Consider the following 24,273-nt stretch of genomic DNA (forward strand, 5'->3'; position numbering starts at 1 on the left):
ATTTAGTATTAAGTTGTCACAAAAGAAAATAATCTTTAGCGACAGCAATAATGTGCTCACAAAAGGTTCCAATTTTTAATTACTTTTTATTATAAATATAATTAATATATATAATAAAAATATTATATTAAGTAAATACAAGTAAAAATTAAGAAAAAAATATTATTTATAATGACAATGCAGTAGAATTAAAAGAAAAAGAAACAAATTTTAATTATTATGGTTTAACAGTGTTGAACTAATTATCCTTGATTTGAATTAATAACCATTAAAAAATTAATTTAAATTTAAAGCTTTATATACTACATCATTTTATTAATTTTTTGTTTACTTAATTTATTAATATATTTTTTATGTTTGATTTTTTGCATATTAAAAACATCAATTATTTTAATAAGTAATGTAGTGGTAGAAACTCTTTAGTTAAATAAATTTAACTTTAAATTAAAATTTGGATTAAAAGAGTCCCAAAATACTGGGCGGCAAAATTAGCGTCTCTTCTTTATATTTCTCTAAATTATTCTAGCGGAGAAAACAAAGAGTCAAATGAACAGACAAAGACGAAGATAGGGTTTTTAATTTTCACCACTTTCACAGATCGTCACATATCCTATCGCTACCGCACACACCATCGCTCTTCCTACTGCCGCCGCACACCCCGCCAGTCCACTTGATTTTTCTAACACAGGCGGCTGAGCCAATAGAGAGCGACAATTCAAGGTACATAAATCCTGAGTATTTCGCAGCGATGATATGGGATGGAGTTTAAGTCCTATCCTGAATTTTTTGTCCACTGGATAAACTTTTTTTGAAAAAACAGTAGGAATTGTACTAAGATTATGTAGTGCTTGAATCCTACTGAGTATTACAACTTATAATTCATATTACGATTCCCAAAGGGGTCGAAATAATTATTGAAGAATTGGAAACCCTTTCTCATATGAGGTATATAAATCAATTACCTGAAATCCTTTAGTTTTATTTTTCCTGGTGATGGCTTCATTTTTTTAATTGTTAAAAGTTGAGAATAAATTGTACATGTTTGAAACATTAAATAAATTCTTCTCATGTACAGATTGTTTGAGACTTTTACTAACAGAACCTGAGAGAGAATTTAAATTAATTGCGTGGAACCATTTCTGAAATTTTCAAGAGCGAATTGTATTTTACGTATTATTCTTTATTTGTTAACTTAATTGATTATTTAATTAATTGTGCAGTTAGATGCCACCTAATAATATAGTACCGCGTCGCCTTTTAACTAGGAGGAGTAAATATGCAAATGTATAAGCATCTTCAGTCGCTCAAGAACTTCCATTTGTGTCGGCAAATTCACGATCTGAAATCCCGTCATCTCGTGTGCCAACTTCATCTACATCTCCCCATCTTCATGAGGATACACAAGGATACGAAAGTGAAAGTTCTTTATCAATCCATGAAAACTCAACTGGTAATTTTATGCATTTTTCTAATAATACTTAACTTTATTATCTGTTTATTAGATATTTGTATTTTTATGTGTATTTTTATGAATAAATATCAGTTTCCACAAAGAAAAGAGGCCGCGGAGCAACTACAGGAAAATCGATAGAGAAAGCAATTGTTGAAAATATTAGTGTCTATTGTTTGATATACATTTCTCTTTTTTTTTGTTACATGTATCTAACAATAACTATATATATTCTTTATATTTGTGATTAGAAAGGACAATTATTAGAAATTGAGTTTCCTGAAGGTTTTAAAAAGCCACGTCAATTTGCTAATCACTTAGCAACTGGAATTGGAGTTGTTATTAGGCACAGTCCAGAACTTGATTGTATGAGTAACTGGAGTGACGTTGCAGAACACCAAAAGTAGGTTTATGCTGGATTAGATGTAAGTATAATGGTTTTCTACATTTTTACTTTATCATAGATATGAAATAAATTTCTTTATTTTGATAGTTACTCTTGTCCACCAATTTTAGACATGGTTTAATATCAAAGGATGGGAGAAATAATCCAGTAGTTCAAAGAGGTATGGAGTTGTGCCTTCTAAATGTTCGAAGAGGTCAACATGTGAATCTTGTGCCTTCAAAACTATGATGACCGTTGCAAAAGGCAAGATGATGAAATACAAGGTCTAAGGGAAGGGCAAGACGAATTGAAGCAAATGCTATTGCGTTTATTGCAATAAAAGAGTTCAAGCAATCAAGACAAAACTTTGTAAGTTATACATGTTTGTTGCTATATTTTCATATTTTAATTTTATTTTATGTGAGTGTGCTGATTTTTGATAAAATATAAGTTGATTAGAACTGTGATAAAATTTGATTCCATATTCCCTTAATTTGGTGTTGTATAATATGTTTATGTGTGATTATTTTTGGGCATATGTTTGATCTGAGCATTTTTGTCTTCTTCTTGTAATATTTATTGAGAATTAATTTGTTTGATTACTCTTATTACATGCTTGAACGTACAAGAGATGATATGACTAAGGAATTTTTTTTCTTCAGAAATGTGTGCTTAGAATTTGACTTTGGAAATAGGTATCTTCTTCCAAAAAAATTTCATACAACCTTATAGTTTCGTTTTTCTAATGTTTTTTTTACTGGTTTTATGCTTAAACGCCTAATAAAATTTAATTAATGCTTATATTTGCAGGTTTTTGGTGTAAATACAACAAAGAATGGTTCAATGTGAAGTTTTGAAAGTTAGCTTGTATTTTGATCAATCGTGCATCACTAAGGATATTATTTAGAATATTTTGCTACTTCTCAATTGTTTTTGAGTCCTGCTGTAACTTTGAAGCATGTATTTACAATGAAATGATTGGTGATTATAATCGATATAAATTTTTTAACATTGTATTATTTTGAATGAATATTCTTGCTGTCAGAAAATTCTCAATTCATTATTTTATTTTCACAAGAAAATTAAAAATAATATCAAAAAAAATAAAAAAATGAAGTATGGTAAGGATATCATTGTCATAAGAAGTTTTTGTAACGAAAAGTATTTGACATTATTATATTTTAAATATTCATGAAACTGATTATTGGTAACGAATTCAGACTTTCGTAACGACTAAAAATATATAGCGAGGACCCAATTTGTTACAAGTAATAAGGTATTGTAACCAATTTTATTTCGTTACCAATGTATTAGTAACGAATTATAAGAAATTGTTACCTAAACTTCTAGCGTCGAGCTTTACACGACAAAGAAAGGTAACCAATTACGTCGTTACGAAACGTTAAGGTGACGAAAATTTGACATTTGGCGACCAATTTCGTCGTTACCCCAAGTGATTTTTCTTGTAGTGACAATTTATGGAAAGCGACGGCAATTTATGTTAAATATATATGCATTTGTTATTAATCGGGATTTTTGATATTAGTAATAGTCAACATGACAATTAATAATTTATAAAAAATTAGTTATACAATTATTATAATCATTTGATAGTGTTATTTATATTTTTATATTTATAGTTAGGATTATTGTAACAAGGAATATATATAACATAAACGAAAGGTGTATAATGATTATAATAAATAATGTTAAATAGATTATTAATTATCATATTCATTATTATTAAATAATTTAATTTAATTATTAACAAATATAATATAATAAAAAATATAAAAAAAAATGAATGGACTTGAGTTTAATCCATTTAAATTCGATTCTAATATTTGAATAAAATGTAAATGTAAAAAAAAGATTAAATCATATAATCTACGATTTAATTCTTACGGTTTTTACAAACTAAACCAATTATTAAAAGAGAAATCACATCATAATATTTTGATTATACTAGTCCATATATAATGTTATTTTTAAAGTAAGAATATTAATTGAAATGAGATATAATCTATTTTTGTTAAAATAAACATCATTTATATTTTTAAATAATTATCTTATGATAAAATCCTCAATAATATTAATAAGTTCTTGTCAATAATTGATGTAAATCGATTTAAATTAATTGAAATGAGTTATAATCTATTTTTTTAAATAAACATGTTATTTTATTTTTCATTCGATTTTTTCACATTATCGATTTTAATAACATAAGTGAATTGATTCAATACTTTATATTTTTCAATAGTGGATATTTCCGGGTTGACCCGAAACCGACCCCGACTTGGCGTGTGCATTTTTGGACAAGAAACCGGATATTTCCGGGTTGACCCGAAACCGACCCGGCCGGGTCTATGGTCAACGGGGGATCGAGGGTTAGACAGTAGGATGGTTATGACGAACCCCGAAATGTGCTTTTTTGGACAAGAAACCGGATATTTAGTGGTTGACCCGAAACCGACCCGGACTTGGCGTGTGCATTTTTGGACAAGAAACCGGATATTTCCGGGTTGACCCAAAACCGACCTGGCCGGGTCCATGTCAACGGGGGATCGAGGGTTAGACAGTAGGATGGTTATGACAATTGTTTTTAATTTTGACTATCATTTTCCATTTTCATTGGTTCTGTACTAGGATGACTGTTACTCGTTTTTCTATTTTGATTGTGGAACAATTACTTGTTTTTTTGTTTTTATTGTTTTGAACGATTACTCGATTTTCTATTTTGATTGTGTTGAACGATTACTCGATTTTTTATTTTTATTGTGTCAAAAAAATACTCTATTTTCTATTTTGTATTTTAAATATGATTAAAAAAAATTTATAATAATAATTGTACTCGGGTAGTTTTACGCGAACACAGACCATGTACTCGTGTAATTCTGCGCGAGCAAAAGCTCTTTGTTCGCGTGAAACTATGCGAGTACAATTTTTTATTTTTTTTAATGCGATTTAATTTATTATTAATTAAAAAAAATTACTCGCGTGATTTCACGCGAACAGGGATGTTTTGCTCGTGTGAAATCACGCGACCAAAACTTCTCTGTTCGCGTGAAATCACGCGAGTAAGAATTTTTGTTTTTAATATATTTTTACGACTTATTATTATTATTATTTAAAAAAAATTGTGCTCGCGTGATTTTACACGAGAACCGACTCAGGTCTCGCGTAATTTTACACGACCACTGAGAAGGTTCTCGCGTAAAATAACACGAACAAAAAAAAATGAAAAAAAATTATTCATCTTCTCGTGTGATTTTGCACGAGCACATGCCATGTGCTCGTGCAAAATCACACGAACACAAGAAAAGAAAAAAATCAAGTACTCGTGTGATATTACGCGAGTACATGCCATGTGCTCGCGTAATATCACACGAGTACTTGAAGATTCGAGAAAAAACGAAAATATTATCTCCGGGTCTATATTTGTTGGATCTATTTTAGAAATTGTTGAATATCTATTTTTTTTTTTGCAATGAATGTTGAAATTTGGTTTTTAAAGAATTATAGGATTTAAAAATAAAAATGTAAAATGGTAAAAACTTAAAGTAAAAAGGTAAAAAATTATGGTAAAAAAGTGTCTGTTCGCCAAAATAGAGCCTGTGTATATAACCACCCTTTTATTTATTTATTTATTATTTCAAACCCTGGAAGCTATATTTGACTTGAGATGAGTTCCTCTTTTGTTCGATTCTTGATTTTAAGAAAAATACATAAATAATCTTGATTATTTAATGATGTAGTAAAAGAGAATTAATAGTTATATATTAACTAATAAAGTTTTAATATAAAAATGCATTAATATGTTATTATATGTAGTTTTGGGGCGTGTTTTTTTTTTCTTTTCTTTTTTCCTAAATTATTTGTTATTTAAGAGTTTCAATAAAACACTAATTGCATTTTTATCAATTGCATTAGTTAGTTAAAATATAATTAATGACAAGGGTATTTTAGTATTTTTACTATATTATATTCCGTATAATTTATGCATATTCATTAAATATCTTAATATAGGCATAACCACCCAAAACGACGTATAATATGAGACAGGTTGAGTAGCAACTTTCAGATCTAGTCCCTTAATTCTTTCATCATAATTGATCCACATAAATAAATAAATTGATAAATGAAAAATAAATTCGTCCTAATTATGAAGATGAGACGATGCATTGATTTTCAAGTCCATCAAATCAAATCAAAACAAACACGAATTTCTCCAAAATACGGTTGAGTGTGTGAAAATGGCTTCTAACACATCCCTCCCCACAAAAAAATAAAATCGCAATTCGAGACTATACTCAAAGCTACAAAATGTATCTGGAATTCACACCAAGCAAATAAAGCAGAGCATTCGCTGCAAATAAAATACCGAACCGAAAAATATCTACATTTCTTGAGCTCCCCGATGACGGGCCTACCGGCCCAAACGCCGGAGATGGAAATGGCCCGCTTGTGCTCGAATTCGAACTGCAACCAAAATATGTAAATGCAAAACATACATTAGCAACTCAGATATATATATATATATATATATATATATATATATATATATATATATATATATTATACATTCTTCTAACTAAATATAGTGTAAAAACAAGATGGGGCGTAGAAAATAACGAACTGACCTTCCCGTAAATCTACAAGATCCGTAACCTGCAATAAAAATACACGGAGAAGTGTTAACTAAAAACTTGTGGCTATTAGTACAAAATTTGTGGCTTAATTTTTACGAAAATATACATGTTTAGACTAAAATACCCTTGTCAAAGAAAGTTAGTTAACAAGGGTAGAACTGGAAATTATGCAACTTATTTAACTAACAGCACTTAAAAGAGAACATTAGATTCATAGTGGTAAATAAAGAAAACTTACTAGGATCAACACTTGTTATTACAGCAGTGCCACCGAAATCGCAAGTCCCACCGGCGCCCCTCATCTTCTGATAGTAATCATTGTACGCAAACGAAGCATGATTCTGCAACGTATCCGGCATGTAGCAAGCCCGACCTTCCTGAACGGGCCCACAGTTGGCCCGACCGGGCCCACAGGCCCAGTTAATCCCATCTCTGAGCCCACTCTCCTCAGCGCCCTGTTTCGCTATACAAAAAACCGAAACCGAACCATTCACATCATCCTCACTGCCATCGCTCAAACTCAAATCGTACACTGTGCTGCCGTTAGCGAAAACCAAACCCCAGCTCCTCTCCGACACATCGCCGCCTCTCTTATCCTCGTTAAACAGCTCGTAAATGTACGTATGGATCGGAAACGAGCGCTGACTGGGCGGACCCGATTCATTCGCCACCCGCCTAATTAAATTATTAATATAAGTCTCGGCATTGCCCAAAGTAGCATCCGGCTCGCTGGCCCCACCGAACCACGGCCAGCCAGTTTCAGTAACTACGACGGGAATTCCCGAGAAGTTTAAAGCCGCTATGGAATTGTAAACGGCGTCGATTAAAGCATCGAACATGTTGTCGTAGTGGAAAAGTGTGTTGGGGTCAACTATTTGTTTGACGGAAGACAACGGTTTGAAAAGAGCATATTCCAATGGGAATATTCCGTTGCTCTTCACGTACTCGTAGTACGGATAAGCGTTCACCGTATAGAAAGATTTCGTGTTTTTCAAGAATTGGAGGATTTGGAAGATGGTGGTGTTGAAAGTCGAATTGAAGTTAGCGGTGGAAGGAGGGAAAGGGTTAGGGATTACATCCATCGCAAACGGGGTCGAGATTTTGACTCTGTCGTTTAAGTTCGACGCCACAAGGGCTTTGTGGAGGTTGCTCATCGCAGAGAATAAGATAGGGGCGGCGTTCGGTAGTGAAGTCAGCACTTCGCTGCCGACGGAGATGGCGGTGATGTTGGTGGAGGGGAGGTAGGCGGCGATGTTTTTGGAGATCCAGGTGGCGGCTGCTGACGTGGACTCTCCGATTCCGAGGACCTCTTGGTTTGTGACGCTGACGTGGACTTGGATTCCGGTGGCGGAGAGAGCATTTAGTATTCGTGCGTCGGAGTCGAAGAGGCGGACGTGTGTTATTTGGTGGGCCCGGAGGATTGCGACTATTTCGACAGGTGGCGGTAGGTTTGTGACATCGGTTCCGATGTTTACTCCGATGTAAGCACCTGCGCGATTGAGAAGATGATCGGTTTTATTAATTATTATTTATTAATTAATCATACACATCGAATAACACAATTTTTCACATGATGCAAATACAAAGAAAATCGTGTACGTTAAAACGAAATTAAATGTTTATCGGGATTACCAACACTATTGACGAGAACTCCGACAAATACAAAGAGAGCTTGAAATTGTATTTGGAGCTTCATCAGCAGCAATAGAAGAATTGGCTTCGACTTTCAACCGAAACACCGAGCTTTATTTTCGATAAATTTTCGAGGAACAGTTATTTCGAAACAAAAAATTATGTAAAACGGCGTTAAAAATTGCACTTGTGTCTTCAAACGTTGTCGACCAGGAAAATGCTAAGAAAACCTGCATCGATAGTCGAGAAGTTAGGCAGCGCACTAATATCATAATGTATAGTGCTCGTTTGAAATCAGGAACATGATCAAACCACTAATCGTAAATTGATTATAGTAAACGAGAATTGTAGAAAACAAATACAACATTACGAGCTCTTAATTGTTTCTAGGGGTATAAAAAATCGTTTTTTTCTCTAACTAGAAGATTCACATGAACTTGAAAGTAACTAGAACCGATTTATCCGAATAACGTCGAACAAGTTAATGGCAACGACACAAGTATGGTCGAACGAGATCTTCGATTATTACTTAAATTCCCAAAAACCCATAAAAAATATACGAAAACGAAAAAGAAGACGAAACAAACAAGGGGAATGCAAGATGAACTAAATGCCAAACCCAAAACATACAAACTCAACGATTTTTGCCGTAAACGCCTCGAATATAGAAAGAATCCGAGAATAATAAGTTCAATTCTTACTTATTAATTAATGTATGACAAAACCAAATTATTTCGGTTTTAATACTCAATCCCATCAAACTCATAACCCATATACAGCATACATATATAACTTCCTAGTTAGTACACTTGAGGCCAAAATGCAATACTAAAATCAAAAAAAAAAAAAAAAAATCTTTTTCAAGATTCACATATTAAAAAAAAAAAAAAAAAAAAAAGGACAAGCAATAATTCACTGAACATCAACACACACACACACACACACAATCTTATGTACTACGAGCAAAATTGTTGTGTAAAGACTCGATCTTTACACAAAAAAAATTCACAAAGGGTATAAAGAATCGGAAGTACCTTTTACTAAACTGCATCACTAAGAGCAAAAATCAACATGGGTTCGAGTAGAAAACAACTCACTTGCAGCAATGCCTGCGTACACCAACCCCTGTGGATGATTTATTTTATTTTTTATTTAATTTTGAACTTGGGTTTTTTATGAGGATACTTCTGCAAAAAAATAAAATTAAAAAGGCTAAAAATGAGAGAGTGTGAAAGAAATGGGAAGAAGGAGATGAAGGGTTGGGGCACCGAAGTGTGGGGGAGGCAGACAGGGTGGATAAATCAATGTCATTTGCTGCTTTTTTTATTACCGCTTCTTTTTTATGAATTAATTGATTAATGTACAAAGTTAATTTAGTAATTTAGTAATCACATATTAATTAGCTTAATTGTGTTTGTAAGTAGTAGTACTATATAAATGCAGGGATATGTTTTTTGGAAATTTAATTATTGATTTCTTTAGGAGAATTTTATTTTTGTGTGCTATAATTATTACTCCATCCGTTCTAAATTAACTGTCGCTTTGAGAAATTGTTCTTGTTTCATATTTATTTGTCACTTTAGAATTTCAATAATGCATTAATTACTATTTTCCAAATTTTGCCCTTATTGCTATATATTAATTGAGGTAGAATTAATGGAAACTACATTAATAACATGGATATTTAAGTCATTCTATATATTTTTCTCTAAAATCGACGGGCATTTTATTAGTTTTCTTAATATATGCGCAACAACTCAAAGCGACACATATTTTGGCACGATGAGTAGGGGTGGGCATTCGGGTCGGGTCGGGTTATTCGGGTTATTCGGGTCGGGTTATTCGGGTTTTTTGCAAAAAAAAAATTACCCGAACCCGACCCGAAATAACCGGGTACCCGGCAACCGGGTACCCGGTTATCTCGGGTCGGGTTCGGGTCGGGTTCGGGTTTTGCTATTTTCCTCTTTTTTTTTTTTTTTTTTTTTTTTTTAAATAAACAATAACTAAATTTACTTAAGATATATATATATATATATATAGACATATACATAGTAACATATACTGACTGATATACATATATATATCTATATATACATATACTGAATTACTGATATATATATATATATATATATATATATATATATATATATATATATATATATATATATATATATATATATATATATTAAAAAAAAAAAAAAAAAAAAAAAAATTCAACCGGGTACCCGATCGGGTACCCGGGTAGGATTTCTAATACCCGGACCCGACCCGGTTTGGGAGCACCGGGTACCCGAACCCGGGAAAAACCCGGTTACGTAAAAAATTACCCGACCCGGTCGGGTAATACCCGACCGGGTCGGGTTATACCCGAATAACCCGACCCGAATGCCCACCCCTAACGATGAGAGTAGTTAATTTTGTGAACAATTTTTTTTTTTAAAATAACAATAATTTTGTTCCAGTTTGTTTATTACAATGTACTCCCTCTATTTTCTAATTAATTGTCGTTTTTTCAGCTTTACACAAGTATTAAGTATCTTAATAAATGTGTCTTGATTTTAGAAAAACACATTAAAAGACTAAAATGACCTCAATCATAAAGACTAAAATGACCTCGATCATTTAATGACGTGATAATATAGAGAGGGAGAATGTTTTGAGTTGAATCAATAATTTTAAAACATGAAAATGTGCATTTCATGCAATATTCAAAAGTGGCACATAATATGTAACAAAAATACTTCAAAAAAAATAGACAGTTGTTATGGTAATTTTTGACTTAAATTCAAATTGAGTTCTTATAAATTTTCTCAAAGTTTTGTTGTTGAGGGACATAAAGAATTCCATTGTAAATACAATTTTACAATTTGAAATCTTTTACATTTATTATTCACACATAGTTTGTAGATTTTAGATATTAGTATGTACGGTTTTGTAGAATCTACACCTGATGAATTATACTACTTAGTTTTAGAACATTGATCTATATATAATAACACACACTTATGTGCATGTATGCTTAAGAAATACTTAATTATTTAAATAGTTCTACAGTTAAAACAATACGTTGTACTTCATCGGGTGTAGCATCCATAAGCTTAGCATGCACAACCACTTTGTTCACTCCTCACACTTAATTTAATGTGACTCAATTAATCTCATTTAATTTACCTACATTTAATTTCATTTAGACATTCTATGTTTGAATTTCTAGTATTTTAATTAAATATACAAATAATTATTTACTTATAATATGGATGCAAGAAAAAAAATAAAAAGTAGTTGATGCTGCATAAATCTGTGCAAGTAAAATATTGGGATCCAGGTGTATGCAGCAGAAATGAGGTAAGAAAGTGAGGTGGGACCCACTTTTTTTGTCTTCCGTTTCAAAAGCAACGTTTCAGTTTTTATTCAGACAGAAAAATTGGATAAAGTAGAGCCACATTTTCTCTGTTCCTCCTCCTTTTTTTATTCACTTTTACAACGGACGGCCGTGAATTCTGGACTACGGAATGAAATATTAAAATAAAGGGTAACCCCTGAGGTATGCTTCAATAACTTTAAGGTCCTTACGGTATCGATAATTACACTCACCTCTTGAAACGTAGTTATAAACTCTAATGGGATAATGCATTGGATACGTTATTTCGATAGAGTTCTAACGGACTATTGGTTTCAGGAAGTGGTGGAGATAACAAAGAGTTATGGGTGATTTAAGAAATATTGGGGGAGCCATGTCACCCTATAACTCACCATAACTCTATGTTATCTCCATCACTAGCTTAAAGTAATAGTCCATTAGAACCCTATCGGAATAATGTATCCAATGCATTATCCCGTTAGAGTTTCTAACTACGTTTCAGGGGGCGAGTGTAATTATCGATACCATAGGGACCTTGAAATTATTTAATCATACCACAGGAGTGTGTGTGTAATTTACCCTAAAATAAATAATAATTTAATTCCATTTTTCAAGATTTTTTATGGGTTTGATCTTGAAGAAGGCATATTCGAGAAAAATCATTTTATAAAGTATTTAATTTCATTCTATTTATTTATAGTTTTCTTGTGTTTTTTTCAATGTACATAGATGTATATTTTAGCATATGCTTTTGTAACCCACTACACTTCTTTTCTCACTTCTTAGGGTAAATTACAACAAAGACTCTGAAGTTGGGCTTAATTACAAAAAATACCCTCATGTATATGTAATTATCAAAACACTCCAATGTTTGTTTATGTCTTACACCCACCTCCTTACGGTGTGATTTTTCACGGAATCTTTTTTATTTCAGTGAATGTTTCGCTAAAATTGCTAATTGCTAATACTAAAAATTGTGAAGTTGATATTTAAGTAGAATTAGGATTCCATGTAAAGGGCCCCCTAAAGTTAACTATTATCTTTAAAGTAGCATAAAGAAATATTATGTTTGCAGTGGTAAAATCGGCATTTTTTTGCGAATAAACCCTCGACTGAAAAAGATTCCATGAAAAATCACACCGTAAGGGGGTCGATGAAAGGCGGAGACAAATGTTAGGGAAATTTTGTAATTACGAACATGTGATGGTACTTTTTGAAACTTAGCCTAAGTTAAGGGGTTTTTTCATAATTTATCATAATAATTATGTCAAACTTGGGGATGATAATTGTAATTTACTAGTCTTATTTTGATTTTCTATTCATTATTATTTAGGATAAATTACACATACACCCTTGAAGTATGCTAAAATAACTTTGAAGTCCTTATAGTATCGATAATTACAACCATCCCTGAAACATTGCTATAAACCCTAACGGAATAATACATTGGATAAGTTATTCAGTTAGGGTTCTAATGGACTATTAGTTTCAGTCGGTGATGGGGACAACATAGAGCTAGGGGGTGACCTGTCTCTTCTAACATTTCTTAAATCCTTATTATTTTATATAAGATTTATAAATCTTCATCTATGGTAGCATTAACGCCCCGCGGGAAACATCTATAGTGCATATCGGTGCCCAGAACACGAAATCCTGGCTCCGGCAATTGTTTTAGGAGTGTGGGTGTAATTACCAATACCACAGGGACCTTAAAGTTGTTTTATCGTACCTTAGGGGTGTGGGTGTAATTTACTCTATTATTTAAATACATATTATAGGGATAATTACACTTTTGGTCCCTCATGTTTGGCCTAATTTCACTTTTGGTCCCCCTTGTTCCAAAGTGAACAAAGTTCACCTCCAAGTTTCAATTTTAAACATTTTTGGTCCCCACCGTTACATATCCGTTAGCAAGTAACGGAACACACTATTTTGGGGTGAAAATTGAAATTTTGAAATTTTTTGGTGCTGAAAATAATTATAAATTTAAATTAGTCTACTTATAATTTTTAATAATAAAAAAAAAGCAATGAAACAAATTAGTTTTTAATATACTTAATATTATTATAATTATACTACTTATAATTTCTTTTTTAATAATAAAAAAATAATTAACAAATTATTTTTAATTACACTTAATATTATTATAATTGTACTACTTATAATTATTTTTTTAATAATAAAAAATAAATTAACTAAACAAGTTATTTTTAATTATATTTAATAGTATTTTTAATTATACTACTTATAATAAAAAAATAATAATAATAATAAAAAAAAAATTGCTGAACAGTCATGTATAATTATACATAATATTATTATAATTGTTGCAAATGCATTGAAAATGCATTAAGTGGATGTCCAATTAATGAAGAGTTACAACCATTAATGGTCTTTAATTGAAGTGCACTCTTGTAACTCTTAGGATCTTAATCTTCCTTGTAGTATAAATAGCTTACTTTGTAATAGGCAAAGACACACTTGACACACTTGAATATACAAGAAAGAATAAGAGGAAAAGGTTTTATTATCCTTACATTTGATCTCCATATTCTTATTTTACTTGAGTTTCTTTAATATATTTATAATACGTTATCAGCACGAGTTTGCTCATGTTTTTATTTGAAGTTGGTTTCGGTAATAGACATGCATTTCATGTTTATTGTCACAATTCAATCTCAGTACGAGACATATAGATATATTTCCAACACTTTCTCTCGGCCCTAACTTTTGTTGTTTTTGAAAAATCATATAGCACTACAACTGATTTCCTTAATACATGTATATGTATGTGCATTAATATACGTCGTATGTATATACATGCCTACACTAATAAAATTTGTTTATCCATTTAGCATTTATTTTTTACATATATGCATATATGCTTGTGTATACGTATATATTTGCATGTACTCATAAAATTATTATATTCTTTTTGACATAATCATTTTATTATCTGTTCATGTGTGTATTTTACATGCCTACGGTTTTCTTTTAATGATATCAAATGTTTTGATACAATAATAAATATATTAATTTACTATGTATTAATTAAAATGCTATCTCTTTAATTATTATTTATTTGCTTTATTGTTATGCAAATTATCATAAGAACCTGAAGTTCTTTATAGAAAATATAGGCCCGAAGTCTATATCGAATATCAAAGCCTGAAGTTTGAATATATTGAATAAATTAGACTCAAACCTGAAGTTTTGAGTATACATATAATCTAAAGCACTATTAATTTTATGACACAGTGCTATGGCAAACATCACCAAGCTTGAGTTCGCTGCTCTAGATATTTCCGGAAGAAATTATCTAACTTGGATCCTTGATGCTGAGATCCATTTGAATGCCATGAACCTCGGAAATACCATTAAGGATGGTAATGAGGAAAGTGAACAAGATAAGGCGAAATCAATGATTTTTATTCGCCATCATCTCCACGAGGGCTTAAAATCCGAGTATCTTGGGGTAAAGGACCCTGCTACTCTATGGAATAATTTAAAGGAAAGATATGATCACCAGAAGAGTGTGATACTTCCTAAAGCTCGATATGAATGGATGCACTTGCGTTTGCAAGATTTTAAATCGGTAAATGAGTATAATTCCGCCATGTTTAAAATTGTTTCTCGATTGAGATTATGCGGAGACGATGTCACAGAACAGGACATGTTAGAAAAGACATTTACCACATTTCATGCCTCTAATATGCTCCTGCAGCAGCAATATCGTGAAAGAGGTTTTACCAAATACTCTCAATTGATTTCTTGCCTCCTCGTTGCTGAACAGAACAACGAGCTCTTGATGAAAAATCATAACTCCCACCCAACAGGATCACAAGCATTTCTAGAAGTAAATGCAAATGTTTCATTCCCTTAAGTGAATGCAAACAACTATAATCGTGGTCGGGGTCGTGGCCGTGGCCGTGGGTATCGCCGTGGTCATGGTCGACATCAAGATGGTCCTAGAGTTGTACCATACCACCCGAAGTGGAATAAAAATGGTGAAAAACAAGACAAGGGCAAGGCTGTAAAATTTGGTCCTCCTAATAATCAAAATGAGAGTTGCCACAGGTGTGGAGTGAAAGGGCACTGGTCACGTGCATGTCGTACTCCAAGGCACCTTGTGGATTTATATCAAGCATCCATCAAGGGAAAAGGAAAAGGGAAAGAAATCAATTTTACTGATTTTAGCAACACCGAGAATGACCATATTGATCCAATGGACCTTACCCATTTGGATGTTGCTGATTTCTTTCCCGCGCCAAGTGGAAAAATTGATGAAATCAAATTTCATGGTGATGATAACAATGATGGCAACAAATAGATCAATCAGGATTGATCAAATATTACATTTATGTTGCATTTGAGTTAAATAATGTTTATCTTTCCATTCCCTAAATGAGTTCGAAATAATTTTATGTGTGGTTGGTTGTTTGATTGATATAAGAAAATAAATTTTATTATAACTTCTTATATTACTTATTTTATTCCCAGAAAATGGAATATAATGAGTCCGTGAGCAACCTGAACGGTGGAGACATTTGTTTGGTTGACAGTGGAACAACACACACAATTCTTCGAGATCAAAAATATTTCTCGAGTTTGAAATTGGCAAAGGCAAGTGTTAGTACAATTTCTGGTACTACTAAACTAATTGATGGCTCCGGAAGAGCTAATATTGTTTTGCCTGGTGGAACGAATATTTTGGTCAAAGAGGCTTTGTACTCTAATAAATCCAAAAGAAACTTATTGAGTTTCAAGGACATACGTCTCAATGGATTTCATATCGAGACTATGAATGAGGGGAATATGGAATTTCTTTGTATTACAACCAATATTTCATGCCAGAAGCATGTTAAAGAGAAACTCCCAGTTTTCTCATCAGGGTTGTATTTTGCGACTATAAGCGCAATAGAAACAAATATTGTGATGGACCAGAAGTCCAATGATCCGAAACTTTTCTCTCTTTGGCACGATCGACTTGGTCACCCAGGATCGACCATGATGCGTCGAATAATAAATAATTCATATGGGCATACTTTAAAGAACCAGAAGATTCTTTTGCCCCATGAATGTGTATGCATCGCATGCTCACAAGGGAAATTAATTATAAGACCATCTCCAATGAAAATTAATAGCGAGGTCCCAACATTTTTACAAAGAATTCAAGGGGATATTTGTGGACCTATAGATCCACCTTGTGGACCATTTCGCTATTTTATGGTTCTATTGGATGCATCATCTAGATGGTCACATGTAAGTCTATTGTCAACACGTACTGTTACTTTTGCTAGACTTCTTGCTCAAATCATAAGATTAAGAGCTCAATTTCCCGATTATCCCATCAAGAGTATTCGTCTTGATAATGCCGGTGAATTTTCATCTCAAGCATTTAATGATTATTGCATGTCAATTGGTATTGATATTGAACATTCAGTTGCCCATGTACATACTCAAAATGGACTTGCAGAGTCATTTATTAAGAGATTGCAACTGATTGCTAGACCTTTGCTTTTACGGTCTAATTTACCCACTTCTATTTGGGGACATGCAATATTACATGCTGCTTCATTGGTCAGGATTAGACCAAGTTCATTTCAGAAGTATTCACCGTTTCAACTTGTTTCTGGCCAGCAGCCAGACATTTCTCACTTAAAAATATTTGGTTGTGCTGTTTATGTTCCAATTTCTCCACCTCAGAGAACAAAAATGGGTCCCCAAAGACGAATTGGAATTTATGTTGGTTTTGATTCCCCGTCTATAATTAGATACATTGAACCCCTGACGGGTGATTTGTTTAAGGCAAGATTTGTTGATTGCCATTTTGATGAGACAATTTTCCCGCCGTTAGGGGGAGAGAGATCGTCGGTTCAGGTTGAACGGCGTGAAATTACATGGAATGTACCGTCTTTGTCTCATCTTGACCCACGCACGAATCAATGTGAGAAAGAAGTACAAAGGATAATCAATTTGCAAAATATTGCAAATCAATTGCCGGATGCTTTTACCGATATGAAAACGGTAACAAAATCTCATATACCCGCTATAAACACCCCGGCACGGGTTGATGTCCCTGAAGGACAACATGAAGAGATAATGAAACCTCGCATGAAGCGTGGGCGCCCTATTGGCGCGAAAGATAAGAACCCTAGAAGGAAAAGGGTAATAGAAGTAAATTCTCCTGAAGAGAATATTATCTCTGAACAAGAAAGCGCTATGAAAAATGTGACTGATCAGTCTAAAGTACATGATGCCCCTGGAGAGGATCATGAGAAAGAACTTATATCTGAAGAGATATCTTTAAACTATATAAATACCAGAAAAAACTGGGATAGAAATAAAGTTGTTATTGATAATATTTTTGCCTATGGGGTTGCAATTGATATTGCAAATGAGGACCCCGAACCAAAATCTGTCGAAGAATGTCGACATAGAAATGATTGGCCAAAATGGGAAAATGCTATTCAAGCTGAATTAAATTCCCTTGAAAATCGTAAAGTATTTGGACCAGCAGTCCAAACACCGGATGGTGTAAAACCCGTTGGATATAAATGGGTATTCGTACGAAAACGAAATAAGAAAAATGAAATCGTGAGATATAAAGCACGACTAGTTGCACAAGGTTTCTCACAGAGACCCGGGATTGATTATGATGAAACATATTCTCCCGTTATCGATGCAATCACGTTGAGATATTTGATCAGTTTAGCAGTCACAGAGAGGCTTGACATGCGCCTTATGGATGTTGTTACTGCATATCTTTATGGATCATTAGATAGTGATATTTATATGAAAATCCCTAAAGGATTTAAAATGCCTGAAGCATTTAAAGGAAGGTCTCGTGATTTATACTCAATTAAGTTGCAACGATCCTTGTACGGTTTGAAACAATCTGGAAGAATGTGGTATAACCGTCTAAGTGAATACCTTGTTAAAGAAGGGTATATAAATAATCCAGTTTGTCCTTGTGTTTTCATCAAAAGATCTAATAGTGGATTCGCTATTATTGCGGTTTACGTGGATGATCTAAATCTTATGGGAACTCCTGAAGAGCTCACAAAGACCGCAAACTATTTGATGAAAGAATTTGAGATGAAAAATCTCGGAAGGACAAAATTTTGTCTCGGCCTGCAGATCGAGCATTTGTCCAATGGAATCTTCATCCATCAATCAACATATACAGAAAAGATTCTAAAACGATTTTACATGGATAAATCTCATCCTTTGAGTAGTCCAATGGTTGTTCGATCGTTGGATATACAGAAAGATCCATTCCGCCCTCGAGAAGAGAATGAAGAATTACTTGGTCCAGAAGTACCTTATCTTAGTGCCGTTGGAGCACTAATGTATCTTGCAAATAACACTAGATCTGATATTGCTTTCTCGGTCAACTTATTAGCAAGATATAACTCTGCGCCTACTAAAAGACATTGGAATGGCATTAAACATGTATTACGCTATCTTCGTGGAACAACTGATATGGGTTTGTTTTACTCAAACAATTCAGAATCCCAAGTAGTGGGTTATGCAGATGCCGGCTATCTTTCTGATCCACACAAAGGCAGATCTCAGAGTGGTTACGTTTTTATTTGTGGCGGTGCTGCAATTTCATGGCGTTCAGTGAAACAGACATTGGCAGCTACTTCTTCAAATCACTCAGAAATTCTGGCATTGCATGAAACCAGTCGCGAGTGTATATGGTTGAGATCAATGATCCAACATATTCGACAAAATTGTGGGCTGACTTCAATACGAGATACACCCACAATACTTTACGAGGATAATGCCGCTTGTATTGCACAAATCAGAAACGGCTACATTAAAGGTGATAGAACAAAACATATATCACCCAAGTTTTTCTACACTCACGAGCTACAAAAGAATGGTGATATTGACGTACATCAGATACAGTCATGCAACAACTTGGCAGATTTATTCACTAAAGCACTGCCAACTACAATGTTCAGGAAGATGGTCCATAGTATTGGAATGCGTCGACTCAAAGATCTCTTGCCGACATCAGGGGGAGCGTGATCATTAACTCTCATACACTGTACTCTTTTTCCTTCGTCCAAGTTTTTATCCTACTGGGTTTTTCTTGGCAAGGTTTTAACGAGGCAGTGTCTCACGGTCGCAAGCTTCACATGGATGTGCACTCTTTTTCCTTTGTCCAGATTTTTCCCATTGGATTTTACTGGCAAAGTTTTTAACGAGGCATATCACTCTATAAAGATGGACATCCAAGGGGGAGTGTTGCAAATGCATTGAAAATGCATTAAGTGGATGTCCAATTAATGAAGAGTTACAACCATTAATGGTCTTTAATTGAAGTGCACTCTTGTAACTCTTAGGACCTTAATCTTCCTTGTAGTATAAATAGCTTACTTTGTAATAGGCAAAGACACACTTGACACACTTGAATATACAAGAAAGAATAAGAGGAAAAGGTTTTATTATCCTTACATTTGATCTCCATATTCTTATTTTACTTGAGTTTCTTTAATATATTTATAATAATAATTATACTACTTATAATTATTTTTTTAATAACAAAAAAGAAATTAACTAAATAAATTATTGTGCATTATATTTAATATTAGTTTTCATTATACTACTTATGATTATTTTTTAATAATAAAAAAATAAATTAACTAAATCAATTTCATTATACTTAATATTATTGAAAGTTTAATAATAAGTAGTCTATTTTAAATTTCTAATTATTTTTCAGCCCCCAAAAATTTTAAAATTGTAATATTCGCCCCAAAATAGTGTTTTCCGTTACTTGCTAACGGACATGTAACGGCGGGGACCAAAAGTGTTCAAAATTGAAACTTGGAGGTGAACTTTGTTCACTTTGAAACAAGGGGGACCAAAAGTGAAATCGGGCCAAACATGAGGGACCAAAAGTGTAATTATCCCGCATATTATATGTAGGTCATTTTGTGAAGAAAAAAAAAAAAAGTAATAATAATTGGTGATAGCTTGGAAATGAAATTGGCTTATCAACAGAGTCCTTCCTCCCCACTATTATTACAAGCAAACCCCTATAAAATTCCAAGAATCAACCACCGAACACCCCCAAAATTGCAGATATTATGTGCACAGAAAAGATGCTTGAGGTGCAACACTCTTTATGAAAACGCACACAACTCCCCCACCGCTTGCTCTTTCCACGGCCATACTACAGGTATGAAGAATTACAATGAATCTTAATTTTTAAATTTTTATTTTTTTATTTTTGCTGAAATTTATATGTTGTTTTTTTTTTTTTTTTGGTGTTGTTAAAGTTTCGTCTGACCTTCAATTTTTCGAAATATTTATAAAAAGTTTAGCACTTTATATCTTAGCATTATCCATCTTTTATTGAACTTTACACCTGGCCAAGATTCTTGATGAGGTTATCAAGAATTTACTTATATGTGATAATTTCTCTTAGCTTATAAAGCAAGCAAGCTTCCTTATTTTTAATGACACCAATAATACACATGGGCTAAATTACGATCAATGGCGAGTTCAGGAATGTGTTATAAGTTGAGATTAAATTTTTAGAGTACGGGGTAGCGCCCCCAAAAAAATTGGGATTTTTTTTGCGACAAAATCCAAAAATAGGAACATAAAAAGAAGAAAAGAAAAACAAAATTAGAGTTTTTTTTGCATTAATTTGAATTTTGGGTGGGCTAATTACTAATAAATGGGGTTTTTTTTCTTCATTAATTTGAATTTTAAGTGGACTAATTGATAAAAACTGGGGGCTTAATAGATATATAGGTATAATATGGGGAAAAAATTTGCAAATTAAGGGTGGGCTTGAGTCCACCCTCCCAAAGGGGTAGACTCGCCCGAGGTAAGGTCAACTTACGAGAACAAAAAACCCTCATATTTGAATAATTACAATCACCCCTCAATTATGAATTTTCTTACACAACTATCCTTGCAATATCAAATTTAGTGGAATCATCTAAATTACCCCTCAATTATGAATTTTCTTACACGTCTATCCTTGCAATGTCAAATTTAGTGGAATCATCTAAATTACGTGAAATATTCTCCAGTTTAACCTTATATGGGGGTACTACACAAGCAAATTCAAAAAGTTTGGGCTGCTACACAAACCGGGTTGAAAAGCCCGAAGCCCCGACAATGAGAGGTAGATGAGTAGCTAATGATTTGTAGGTTCGTCGAAAAGCCCGAATCCCTACAATGAGAGGTAGATGAGTAGCTAATGATTTGTCTAAAATGCTTGATCAACATCAATCTTTCAATGAATACACATTGGTTTGTCGATATTGAGTTATTAAGAGATTAAGTAGAAAAAAAAAAAAGATGCTTAATATATAGAAGAATAGAAGTGAGAAAAAAAACTAGAAGTTGAAAGCAGAAGCAGTAGAGAGATAACTGCTTAAGTAGCAACCTTGAACGCTTGGATTTTGCCAAGACGAAACAGAACACGTGTTCGTTTTAAGTAGTGAGATTTTTTTTTTTTATTAAAAACGAAATCTTTGTGAAGATCAAAGAGTGTTTTTGAGGATATCCTTTTTTTTCCTTTTTTTTTATTTTTTTTTTATGTATTTGCTATGAATAACTTCGTGGTAGGATTTGATGACCATAATGAAGTTGCTCTTAATCTAAAATTTGAAAATTACCGATGGGGTTTAGGTTAGCGTGATATTGTGGATCGGGTTTACAAGTTTGTGAATAACTTAAAACAGTTATCCGTGTTGTCTTCAGCTCTGTATCGATCTCTTACCTTCTTCCGTTTTAACTTTTAAGACAAAATTAACCATGCTTCCTTGCTTTTTATTTCGTATCCTGGTCTATATGTCTAGTGATATACTCATTCGATTATATATATATATATATATATATATATATATATATATATATATATATATATATATATATATATATATATATATATATATTGCAGGGGAGAAGGGATTATATGCATTAGCCCCGCCACATCAAGGAATTGAGGGGGAGTGGAGCGACGAATCAGGGGTGATTGTGTACAAATGGAATGAGAAAGATAAAAGGCCCAACACCGGCAGACCTAATTGGAAGAGGAGATGGAGCTGCTGCGCCGAGTATGACGTGGACGCTTCCCCTTGCCGACGTGGGCCCCACGTCTCGTACGATGACGGCTTCACTTTGTATTGATCGAGTCATATTCTTTGTATAGCAATATTAGTAGCATACATCCCTGCAGACAGTGAACTGATGACGATTGCATATATAAAAACTGCAGGAAGTTGTAATATGTACACACTTCATTATATTTCTTAAATATCGATCGAACAAACACCGTAACATCAGTTCAAAAAACATACACTATGATCAAATCAACGTTTCGAACCCGTTAATTTAGAGCTACAATCCGTGACGAGAAATGTATACTATGATCAAGTGGCCATTACAAGATAATTAGTATTTCAAACTGTCTTGACAAAACACGATTGAGACATTAATTTATCGATAATTCCACGATTTTTTATGTCCAAATATCTGTACTCGACGGTATCAATTACACAACACACACACAATCAAAATCATCAAAACGAGACGATCTCATGATCATCATCATCCGACGGTCTTGAAAGACTCGTGAACGTGCCTAAGCGTGTCCTGATCCCTATTCCACTCGGGCGTGGGCGCGTTCACGAAGTGCGCGTACAGCTTGTTGTTCGCGCACGTGACGGAGATCAAGCTGTGCGCGCCGACCCCTTCGATCTCGTACACGTAGTACACCTGCCCCTTGTCGTCCTTCCTCTCGTCGGTGGTCACGCTCTCGGCGCTGGCGATCAGATCCTGCAGATCCACGTCGGATAGGGCGAGGTTGTTCAGGATTGCTTCCTTCGGAGCCAGCTTCGGAAACCCTAACAGAAACGTTAGGTACTCCTTCTCCGTCTTCTTCTTAGGGTTGTAGAATTCGCTGTCGGTGCCGTTGGTACCCTTTTGGATCTTCGACACCAGCTTCTCCTTCCATCCCTCCGGCACGTCGTACGTGTACTCCGCCGATGCCTTCTTGTCGGAGTTGCCGCCGTAGCCGCCGTAATTGGCGGCGCTCGCGGCCGTGCCGTAGTAGAGCTTGTACGCGGCGGGGGAGGTGTCGCCGGCTAGGGAGGGTGGGGCGGCGGCGAGGATTGTTGTGGCGAGAGCTGTGGCGGCTAGGGTTGTGGCTAGGTTGAGGGGAGGCTTTGAGGGTGGGGTGGGGAGGTGGGGTTTGAGTTGCGGCGGAGTGAGTGGTGCTTTTGTTGTGGTGGTGGTGGTGGTGGAGGAGGAGAGGACAGCGGAGGGAGAGAAGATAGTGGCCATTGTTGGTGTGTTTGGATTTGGTGGACGTGGTTCTTTTGTAAGAATATTGTCTAATTATTACCTTATCCTGTGTGATTGACACGCACCAGTGATGGTGTAACATATGGCACCATCTCATTTGTCAAACTTTTGTATGGATTTCTGGAAAATTAAATAGTCATGTAAAGTCTAAGGGTCAGCTAAAATAAATATCGTCACTTTCTTACTTCAATATCACAAAAATAAAAAATAGAAAATAAATAGGTAACGACATTAATATAATCAATACCACATAAATTGTGTGTGGTACTGACTTTTCATTAAGGGTAATAATGTTATTACCTATTTATTTTCTATTTTTTATGTTGGTGGTATTGAAGTGAGAAAAAAAAAAAAATTTGTTTTAGTCGCTCCCAAAATCTAAACTATGGCTTTGCACTTTGCTTGGGGGTTTTTTGTAAAGGATTTTTTTTTATTATTATGGTAATCTATGTTG

At 33.9% G+C, this 24,273-nt stretch overlaps 2 protein-coding genes and 1 pseudogene across 3 annotated transcripts; 1 reads left to right on the top strand and 2 right to left on the bottom strand.

Moving 5' to 3' along the window:
- Nucleotides 1-5,995: 5,995 nt before the first annotated feature.
- Nucleotides 5,996-9,410, bottom strand: LOC105969533 (O-Glycosyl hydrolases family 17 protein). 2 transcript variants are annotated; one of them, XM_088812289.1, is made up of 5 exons: nt 9,151-9,410; nt 8,117-8,346; nt 6,723-7,973; nt 6,476-6,503; nt 5,996-6,314 (listed from the first exon to the last, which is right to left on the bottom strand). In XM_088812289.1, the coding sequence occupies exons 2-5, from the start codon at nt 8,178-8,180 to the stop codon at nt 6,152-6,154; spliced, it is 1,506 nt and encodes a 501-aa protein (XP_088668415.1). In that variant the 5' UTR covers nt 8,181-8,346; nt 9,151-9,410; the 3' UTR covers nt 5,996-6,151. The 2 variants fall into 2 exon arrangements, with proteins under 2 accessions (XP_088668415.1, XP_088668418.1); XM_088812292.1 differs by having other exon boundaries at nt 9,214-9,312.
- A 5,139-nt stretch (nt 9,411-14,549) lies between these two features.
- Nucleotides 14,550-15,807, top strand: LOC105949017 (uncharacterized; annotated as a pseudogene).
- A 6,992-nt stretch (nt 15,808-22,799) lies between these two features.
- On the bottom strand, nt 22,800-23,926 carry LOC105969538 (thylakoid lumenal protein (Mog1/PsbP/DUF1795-like photosystem II reaction center PsbP family protein)). Its single transcript, XM_012994306.2, has one exon. The coding sequence runs from the start codon at nt 23,796-23,798 to the stop codon at nt 23,064-23,066; it is 735 nt and encodes a 244-aa protein (XP_012849760.2). The 5' UTR covers nt 23,799-23,926; the 3' UTR covers nt 22,800-23,063.
- Nucleotides 23,927-24,273: the final 347 nt, after the last annotated feature.

The sequence above is a fragment of the Erythranthe guttata genome, chromosome 2, assembly GCF_056151865.1.
Source record: "Erythranthe guttata isolate IM_541 chromosome 2, IM_541, whole genome shotgun sequence".
Taxonomy (NCBI): domain Eukaryota; kingdom Viridiplantae; phylum Streptophyta; class Magnoliopsida; order Lamiales; family Phrymaceae; genus Erythranthe; species Erythranthe guttata.

What these genes read in the sequence shown, in the direction of transcription:
- LOC105969533 (XM_088812289.1), bottom strand. Translation starts at nt 8,180, where the DNA reads ATGAAGCTCCAAATACAATTTCAAGCTCTCTTTGTATTTGTCGGAGTT. An exon ending in AGTTCTCGTCAATAGTGTTG is followed by an intron (nt 7,974 to 8,116) that starts GTAATCCCGATA and finishes TCAATCGCGCAG; the next exon opens with GTGCTTACATCGGAGTAAAC. An exon ending in AATAACAAGTGTTGATCCTA is followed by an intron (nt 6,504 to 6,722) that starts GTAAGTTTTCTT and finishes TTTTTATTGCAG; the next exon opens with GTTACGGATCTTGTAGATTT.
- LOC105969538 (XM_012994306.2), bottom strand. Translation starts at nt 23,798, where the DNA reads ATGGCCACTATCTTCTCTCCCTCCGCTGTCCTCTCCTCCTCCACCACC.